Source organism: Microtus ochrogaster, chromosome 8 (genome assembly GCF_000317375.1).
Source record: "Microtus ochrogaster isolate Prairie Vole_2 chromosome 8, MicOch1.0, whole genome shotgun sequence".
NCBI lineage: Eukaryota > Metazoa > Chordata > Mammalia > Rodentia > Cricetidae > Microtus > Microtus ochrogaster.
In genome coordinates, this window is record NC_022015.1 from 42,353,521 (window position 1) to 42,363,723 (window position 10,203).

Consider the following 10,203-nt stretch of genomic DNA (forward strand, 5'->3'; position numbering starts at 1 on the left):
GCTTAAGGTGTGGCCACAGTCATGGGTGGACCATTGGGTGATGCTGAGCTCAGAAGTCAGACCTAACAGAAACAAGATGCTGGGGAGAAGAAGTCTTAAGTAGATACAGAAATGGTCTGTGTGGGTCACTAGACAATCAGTAGCAGCCTATAGCCCTAGGTGAGGAGGGGAATCAGAATCCAGAAAAGGGAAAATGGATGTCACTAAAAACCATCGTGTGAATTGAAACAAGCCAGACTTAGAAAGATAAATCCTGTACCACATTTCATGTGCAAAACCTAGATTTAAAACTGTGTGAGTGTGCTTGTGCGTGCATGCACGCGCACGTGTAAGAGATCTTCAGAGGAGACGAGGACAATAAATACATGTATGAAAAAGCAGAAGTTGGGACTGACTTAGTGGAAGAAAGAGACCCAGCCTGGGGCAGGAGAGGACTGGGCAAAAGGGACAAATGAGAATAGATGTATGAAGTGTCAGACACCCTGGAACTGGGGTTGCAGTTGGGAGTCAGCTGATGTGGGTGCTGGGAACCAAATCCAGGTCCTCTGCTAGAGCAGATGGCTGAGCATCTTTCCAGCTCCTCTGTCTAAATTCTTGTTCTGGTAAAGCAGTGGTTGAGAAACTTATATATTTGTGATAAGGAGCATGTTGAATTATCGTGGGTTGATAAATACCAGGCTAGCTGCAAGATAGACCAATTATATTTCCCTTTATTATATGGGGTGAACTCACGAAACAGGAATGAGAAGTCCAAGCTCAGCTGTGTAGCGTGGGAACCACAGAGAGAGACAGAGAGAGTGAACCCTGGGTCGCCAGGTGCTTTTCTTCAGGTCCCAGAAAGCCACACCCTAACTTGGTCCCACCCCTTAAAGTTCATTGGCTGACAGAGATTTCCCATCACCTTCCCTTTTGTCTAAATAAGAGAGTTCCAAACCCAATACAAAACTATATACATTAGGAACAGATATCAAGTATAAAATTAGGGTTACAGCCAACATAAACAATATTAAGCAAGGAACATATGCTAAATGTTTAATAAACATTCTATTCTAAAGAGTCTAAGTCTTGTATTGGAAATGGATTGGCTAAATCATAAGAGGAAGGTAACTAGGACTATTTAATCTTCAACCCCATTGAAGGCCTGAGAAGGGAGATAATATTACTTGAGTAGGTGGGAAGTGCAATCAAGCAGCTTCCAAAGTAAGCAATAGATGACAGAGACAACTGGCTACCTGAGCAATCACCCAAAGTCTCGTTTGCAATGTTGAAGCAACCAACTTTGGCTAGGGCCTAGTGTAACTGACAGACCATTTTCAGAGGCAGAAAAATTTCCAGAACCGTCTTACCCTGTCTTGGCAAGGTTTGGCAGTCCCTTTGCTTTGTCCTGCTTGTCCAGTCTGGACACCATGTACTTTGTCAGTGATTGATGCATGGGCAGTTCCCTGCCCAAAGGCCAATTGCGCCAAGAGGAAAACAGATTCCAAGTGGAGTGTCTTTGGTGCCCAACATTCTCTCGGGAATATTTCGGGGCTGAGCAGCTGGGAACAAACAGGCAGCCTCCTACAACAGGAGCTCTGTAATGCAAAGTGGACAGGAACATCTGGTAGCTCACACCTCTCTTGACTCTGACTAGGAACATCCAGGAGTTCACACCTCTCTTGACTCTGACTTCCTATCTGGGCAGCAGTGAGCAAGCCCCTCTCCCAGGACCACTCCCTGATACACTTAGGGGATAAGGAGGCCGTCCAGGAAAAAGAGCTTAGGTTAGAAATCTTATGTTGAAGTAGCCATCAATCTGCTTACAGGGAAGGGCAGTTCAGGCACCCTCTCCGCTATTGCTTAGATTCTTAGCTGCACTCATCCTGATGGATTCCTGGGGATTTCCCAGGTGCCAAGTTTCTTGCTAACCCCAGAATGGCTCCCTCTATCAAGACATCTCTTTCCTTGCTCCCCCTCTCTGTCCTTCCCCCAACTCTACCTTCCTGATCCCTCATGTTCTCTCCTCTCCTCCCTCCCTCCTCTTCTTTCTTCTGTTCCCCCTCCCCCCACATTCCCAATTTACTCAGGGGATCTTGTCTATTTCTCCTTTCTAGGGGGATCCATATATGTATCTCTTAGGGTCCCTGTTTCCTGGCTTCTCTGGGGTTGTGGGCTGTAGGCTGGTTACCTGTCATCATAGAACCTTCATCCAGTAACTCATGGAAGCAGATGCAGAGATCCACAGCTAAGCACCGGGCCAAGCTCCTAGAGTTCAGTCACAGAGAGCGAGGAGCGATATTATGAGCAAAGGTGTCAAGATCATGATGGGGAAACCCACAGAAACAGATGGCCCGAGCTCACTGACTCTGGACTGAAGGCTGGGGAGCCTGCTTGGGACTGAATTAGGCCCTCTGAATGTTTTGTGACAGTTGTGTGACTTGGGAAGTTTGTGGGGCCTCTGGTCGTGGAACCAACATTTATCCCTAGTGTTCAAACTGGCTTTTTAGAGCCCATTCCCTATGGAGGGATACCTTGCTCAGCCTAGATACAGAGAGGAGGGCCTTGGTCCTTCCTCAAGTGACTTTGTTGCCATGGGAGGCCTTACCCTCTCTGAGGAATGGATGGGAGTAGGGTAGGAAGAAGGCGGAGGGAGCGGGAGGAGGGGAGAGAGAGGAAACTGGGATTGATATGTAAAATAAAAAAGATTGTTTCTTTAAAAGAAACCTTATGTTTAAGAGCTTGTTACTGGAATAGAAAGGATAAAGGAATTTTGGTGGTTGCAGGAAATCAATTACTGGGGAAGCTTACTGGGCACACATTGGAGTACATGTGTGTTATGTGTACATGGAACCGCAGGTATTTGTATAATGTCAGCAGGCACACATATGCTACACGCATGTGTGCATATACGCATGCACACATGCACATACACACGCGCGTGCACACACACAATTGCCCTTCACCTTCCTTTGCACATTTCCCCAGACACACCAGTGAACATCCTTAATATTTCTCTACCTCCACTGTAATGAACTGTTCCAGACTGATCTGCATCCTTAATGCCCAGCACAGCAATAGTTGGCATGGATTAAGTGACCAATGCATATTTTTACTTCTATTATTAATTTTTTTTGATATTCTGAGATGGTCTCTCTATGTAACCCCAGCTATCCTGGAATTCACTATGCCAGTACTTCTCAACTTTCCTAATGCTTCGAACCTTAATATAGATCCTCATGTTGTAGTGACCCCAACCATAAAATTATTTCTGTTGGTATTTCATAACTTTAATTTTGCTATGGTTATGAATCACAATGTAAATATCTGATATGCAGAGGGTCTTAGGCAACCCCTGTGAAAGGATCGTTTGACCCCCAAAGGGTCACGGCCCACAGGTTGAGAACAACTGAACTCTGTACACCAGGCTGGCCTTGAACTCACAGGGTTCCACCTGCCTTTGCCTCCTGAATGCTGGGATTAAAGACATGTGCCACCACACCCAACTTGTATTATTTTTAATACAAGTTTATTTGTTGTGTGCTCCCGTGTATGCGTGTGTATATGTTCATGCGCACATGTGTGTGTATATGTTCATGTGCACGTGTGTGTGTGTGTGTGTGTGTATATGTTCATGTGCACGTGTGTGTGTGTATGCCACAGTGCTTATGTGAAGATCAGAGGGCAAATGGGTGGGAGGAGTTTGTTATCTCCTTTCACTGTATGTGTTCTGGGGAGTGAGCTCGGGTCATGTGACTCGGGGACAAGTGCCTTAATTCGATGAGCCACCTCACTGGCCTCTAATAAATAATTTTTAATGACCTGGATGCTCCTCATGGTTTGTGTTATTTTTGATACAGGGTTTCTTTGCATTGCCTTGGATGTCCTAGAACGAGCTCTAGACCTAGACCAGGCTGGCCCCAGACTCACAGAGATCCGCCTGCCTCTGCTTTCTGAATGCTGGGATGAAAGGCGTGCGCCACCACTGCTCCTTATATTTGTAATGTTGTACTTATGCTTCATGGATATGTTCATTCTCTTCCTGAAGTGCGCGTGCACACACGCACCCACATTTATACACACTCCCAATCCCAGTTGGCCTCCAATGATTTCACATGCTCATACATACACTCACAATTCACACACACACACACACACACATACACACACACACACATACACCACTCCACCCCCTATAGTTGCACACTCACAGCTCACACACACACACACCACTCCACCCCCTATAGTTACACACTCACAGTTCACACACACACACCATTCCACCCCCTATAGTTGCACACTCACAGCTCACACGTATTCACCCTCACACCTACTCACACACATATGGACACCCAGACACACTCACACATATACACATTCACACACAAATACACACAGAAGCACACACAGACCTTGTTAGGTGAGCATTCTTCTCCTCTGGGCCTCTTTGAGAGACAGTGCATCAGCAGGCAGGAGCCACACTGTAGGTTGAACTGGAGGAGATTTAAGTATTATGAAACTGATGAAAGTTTTGTCTGTGAAGTGTGAGGGCTGTAGGGACTCTCAGGACTGAGGGAACGTCCTCAGGGAAGGACACACTTTTGGGAGAGGTTCAGACTTTGTTGGAGAGTTGTGATTGTTGTATTAAGGCTGCTTGCTTGTTCCCGGCCGCTCAGCCCTGAAATAACCACACAGAAATTGTACTAATTAAATCACTGCTTGGCCCATTAGTTCTAGCTTCTTATTGGCTAAGTCTTACCTATTAATTTAACCCATCTTCATTATTTTATACTTTACCACGAGGCTCGTGGCCTACTGGCAAGGTTTCAGCATGTCTGTCTCTGGCAACAGCTCTACGACTTCTCCTCTGACTCTGCCTTCCTTCTCTCAGCATTCAGTTTAGTTTTCCCCACCTAGCTCTGTTCTACCCTATCAGGCAAAGCCAGTTTCTTTATTAACCAATGGTATTCACAGTATACAGAGGGGAATCCCACACCATATGATTGAAGTCATCTGATAACAGGTTCCCTGGTGATTCTGCTAGTGAGCCACCTAGGGGACTTGCAGAGGGAGTCAGACTGTCAGTAAGGGTGGCAGGCCTTTAGACACTGGTCATGACATTAGGCATGCTGCAGAGAGCTCTGGCCCAGGCCAGGACTGCAAGGTGGATGGTGCTGAGGACTCTGAGCCAAGGCAGAACTTTACGCACCCCAGTAGTGACCAACATTCTGCTTGTCCACCCCTAACGCTGCACAAGGCTCCTTCCTCTTGCAGTGATTCTCCAGCACCCACTACTTTGAAAGCCTAATATGCTCGCTCCCAAGGAGAAGTGTTAGGAGTTACAGCATGTGCCACAGGGACTGCAGGGAATGCGTTGGTGCATTCAGAGCTGAGAGTCCACACACTGATCACCAACTCAGACAACCTGGTATCATGTCAGGGAAGGGGACATCTTGGTCTTCTGGTGAAGAGGGTTCAAGTTGGATTTCTGTCAAATGAGGTGACCTACATACAGGCTGAGCTGTGGCTCTGAAGTTCCTTGGATACGTTCAGTTTATCTCTCTCTTTCTTCCTATCATAGGACAAACCAAGACCCAGACCCGGAGACCTCATTGAGATTTTTCGAATTGGCTATGAACATTGGGCCATCTACGTAGAAGATGATTGTGTGGTCCACCTGGCTCCCCCAAGTAAGAGTGGACACGCTATTGAGATACTGCTATGGACTTTAGCAAAATCAGCAGACGGCTAGTCAATCACTGTGGTACTCAGTTGTTGCCTTTTAGCACCAAACATTCCTGGACATTTATTTATTAGTAAGCACACGTGTCCAGCGTTAAGAATGACAGGGGTGTAGAGTGTCCCTAAAGTCCTTTCGACCTCTGTTTCTGATGTCAATCATTTAGCATCCTTCATCGTGTTTCTAAAGACACCGCAGAGGGCAGAAGCTCACATGTTGCTTGTTTCCTACTTTTCCTAACTGCTGCTTCCGGCTACCTTGTCATCTTTTGTCACCTTACTGCCTGTGTCTTCCTGCTGTTCCAGTGTGCTCTAGGCTGCCTTACCTAAATGTTCACCTGGTTCTTATTTCATGTCCTATGGTTTTGATTGGGCGTGGGGCTCATTAAAGTGAAGTGGAGATTTGGTGAGGGACCAGATGGTGAGAACAGGGAGAGATTGCAGAGGAATGTGAAATAACTTACAATTGAACGTGGTCTGGAACCATTGTTCACAGTGGTCGTCTTGCTCTTGCTGGCTCAAAATGGAATCACAGAAGGGCACTGCCAAGGTCTTTGATTTTCAGCTTTGATTCCTGTGAGCTTTCCCTTGGGCTCCAACCCTGACCTTGGCAGGACCTTCCTGCAGAGCAGGGTCCTTTTCCTCTTCTCTTTTCAACCCCATCCACTTCCTGTCTCCATTCTCTGTCTAGGGGCCTAATCAAAGAGGCGAGGGGAAGGATCTGGGAGGAGCTGAGGGAGGAGAAAGAAGATGATCAAAATACATTGTATGAAATCTTCAAAGGATAAGTAAAAACACTAAAGCATGGTATAAAAAAGCCATCTCCACCTTTTCCTGCAGCCTGTGTCCAGACACCCTGCTTGTATAGATAAAGAGATGGTTAGCAGTGGCTCCCTCCCCCACTAGCTCCTTCTCTAAGGTAAATTCTGTCATCTCTGTGCCTGTTCATGCTGACAGTGGTCCCATAACGCTCCTCCCTCTGTGGTCACTGCAGGGGCAAAGTAGGGCTGTTAATAATTTTTGTGAAATCAGTAGATTTTCTTGGGACCCATAGGAATAGAATAAGGGACTTTTAATTTTTTTAAATTATTTTATTGTTTTTGCTCTTGGAAATCTTAGAGACACATGTATTGTGTGCAACCATCCAGGTGGCTCCTGTGGAGAAATAGCCTTTTAAAATGTCCTGTCCTTAATTGATACAATAATGGTAGATGTTTGTGAGATACAGTATGATTCAGAGTGCTTTGCGATGTGCATTGACCATACACAGGTGGTTAGCAAATCCATCTCATCTAATTTTTTTTCTTTGTATGTGTAAGTGCATATAATGGTCTCTGTGTGTATGCATGTTTTCTTGCACTCACATGTGGAGGCCTGAAACGTCATCATTGTAAATGTAGGCAGAGTTTTTCTTTTGTCCTGATTGTCCGATCCCAAATAAACACATAGAAGCTTATATTAATTACAAAATGCGTGACCAATAGCTCAATCTTATTACAAACTAGCTCTTATATTTAAATTAACCCATTTCTATTAATCTATATATTTCCATGTGGCTCATGGCTTTACCTGTCCTCTAGTGTAGGCAGAGGTTGCTTGTTTGTTTCTTGGCTGTCCAGGCCTAAAATAATCACACAGAAACTGTATTAATTGCAACACTGCTTGGCCAATAGCTTTTGTATATTTCTAGCTAACTCTTATATCTTAAATTAACCCATTTATATTAATTAGTGCATTGCCATGTGGTTGTGGCCTAAGGGTAATGTTCTGTCTGTCTCCCGAGGTGGCTACATGGCATCTTGTTGACTCCGCCTACTCTCTCTCTACATCTCTGTTTGGATTTGCTGCCTGGCTTTACTCCGTTAAGCCATTGGCCAAAAGCTACCCCTTTATTAATCAATGACAATAAAACATAATCACAGCATACAGAGGGGAACCCACATTACTCTAACATCTTGCTTCTTGGGCAGCTCACTGGCATCTCTCTCAACTCTGCCCTCCTCATCCCAGTCCTCAGTTTGTCCACATAACTTTATCCTGCCTTGCTATAGGCCAAACAGCTTTATTATTATTTTTTAATATATTTATTTATTTATTTATTATGTATACAATATTCTGTCTGTGTATATGCCTGCAGGCCAGAAGAGGGCACCAGACCCCCATTACAGATGGTTGTGAGACACCATGTGGTTGCTGGGAATTGAATTCAGGACCTTTGGAAGAGCAGGCAATGCTTTTAACCTCTGAGCCATCTCTCCAGCCCCAAACAGCTTTATTATTAACCAATGAGAGTAACGCATATTCACAGCATAAGAAGGATTACCCTACAGCACACCATGCCAACAGACACCTTGATATCAGGTGTCTTTCTTGATCACTCTCTAGCTAGACCTTACAGCTTACCAATTTTGGATTCTTCATTTCTCCCTCCCAAGGATTGGGGTTACAGATGGCCTCCATTCTTGCCAGGCTTTCCCATGTGTTCTGAGGATATGAACTTTTTTTTTCTTTTTTTTTATTTTATTTTTTTTCCAGTTTTTTTTTTATTGAGAAAAGGAAAAAAAAAAACAAGTTTCTGCCTCCTCCCAGCCTCCCATTTCCCTCCCCCTCCTCCTACCCTTCTCCCTCTCCTCCCACCCTTCTCCCCCTCCCTCTCCAGTCCAAAGAGCAGCCAGGGTGCCCTGCCCTGTGGCAAGTCCCAGGTCCTCCCCCCTCCGTCCATATCCTGGAAGGCGAACATCCAAACTGGCCAGGCGCCCACTAAGCCAGAAAACTAAGTAGGATCAAAACCCCTCGCCACCGTCCTTGGCCTCTCATCAGCCCCCACTGTTCGCCATGTTCAGAGAGTCCGGCTCTATCCCATGCTCCTTCAGTCACAGTCCAGCTGGCCTTGGTGAGCTCCCAGTAGATCAGATCCACTGTCTCAGTGGGTGGGTGCACCCCTCGCGGTCCCGACTTCTTTGCTCAGGTTCTCCCTCCTTCTGCTCCTCATTGGGACCCTGAGAGCTCAGTCCAGTGGGATATGAACTTTTTTCTTCATGCTTGTGGGCAAATGCTCTATCCACTAAGCAGCCCCTAGCCCTATCATTTCTTTTTGATGAGAATACTGAAAATCATCTCTTGTAGGTGGTATTTAATGTCTACCCATGTGTCCTCAGACAGGCTCCTGACCCTCTTGGAGTTTCTGTCTTCTAAGCACTGAGTGTGAGAGAATGTAGCAGCTTTAAATGTTTTTTTTTTTTTTCTTTCCCGAAGCTCCTGAGTCCCTCCTTGGTGGTAACAAACGCCACTGGCTCTGAGTGATGGTGGTAGAGCAGGCACCAGAGATCCACATACGTGACTTCACTATTCCCTTGCAGAGGAAGGCATGTTATGGAACCACTGTTATCATGCACATGACAGAGCCTTACCCAGGGGTGACACAGAGGGTGGAGATTACTGACATCTGCTTGGGAAACAAGACTCAGCTTCTAAGAAAGGCTAAGCCAGTGCAGTCTAGTCCAGGGCTGTGTGACAAAGCATTTTCAGAGTTACTAACGAGATTCTTCTGTAGGTGAACAGAGCATGTAACTCAGGACAGACGATTTCTTGGGTGGGGCCTGCCTCAGTTTCTGAGTTTCTGAGTACAGATCCCCAGCACTCATGAAAAATCTGTGTATGGCAGAGACAGGTGATTCCCAGAGCCATTGGCCAGCCTGTCTAGCCAACAGGTGAGCTCTTGGAGAGCTGGAGAGTGATTAAGGAAGATAATTGACCCTGACTTCTGGCCTCCACACAGGCATCCACACCAGCATATGTGTGCACACCCTCCCACCCACATGTGCATCCCCTCCAGTCATCCCCAAGAAAAGCATCTCTCAGGAAATTTGGTCCTCTATGGTACATTTAATCCAATTTCTTCTCCTCTGCTATGCTTTAAATTGGTGGTTTGATTAAGAACTTCATGGGAAGCGGCTTACGAAAGGTCTTGCGTATCCTGACCCTTACTCCTCGGGGCTTTCCTTTTGTCCTTGCTCCCCAGGTGAGGAGTTTGAGGTGGGCAGCATCACTTCTATCTTCAGCAACCGTGCTGTGGTGAAGTATAGCCGACTGGAGGACGTGCTGCATGGCTGCTCTTGGAAGATCAACAACAAGCTGGATGGGACATACCTGCCCCTCCCCGTGGACAAGATCATCCAGCGCACAAAAAACATGATCAACAAGATAGTGCAGTATAGCCTGATTGAGGGGAACTGTGAGCACTTTGTCAATGACCTGAGATACGGTGTGCCCAGGAGCCAACAGGTGCGTTCCGAGTGCCCCAGTGGCTCCTCACTGTGCTTTGTTGGGCTTTGTTGGACCACTTTTGGTGCTAGGCATAGGTGTGCCATCTTCCAGCTCTTGTCTTATTACCTGCCTAGCTCAGACAGGCCAGTGATAACATACGACATACAACACATGTGAAAGAGCCCGGAAGCCCAAATATCTGTAACAATTTTTTTTTTTTTT

The 10,203-nt window shown here is 46.0% G+C and overlaps 1 protein-coding gene across 1 annotated transcript in view; it reads left to right on the forward strand.

Moving 5' to 3' along the window:
* Positions 1-10,203, forward strand: part of Hrasls5 (HRAS like suppressor family member 5) — a 29,328-nt gene that overhangs the window by 13,926 nt on the left and 5,199 nt on the right. The window contains exons 4-5 of the mRNA XM_005351884.3: positions 5,558-5,666; positions 9,737-9,999. Of these exons, the coding sequence (XP_005351941.1) occupies positions 5,558-5,666; positions 9,737-9,999 (372 nt within the window). The remainder of the gene's footprint in view (positions 1-5,557; positions 5,667-9,736; positions 10,000-10,203) is intronic.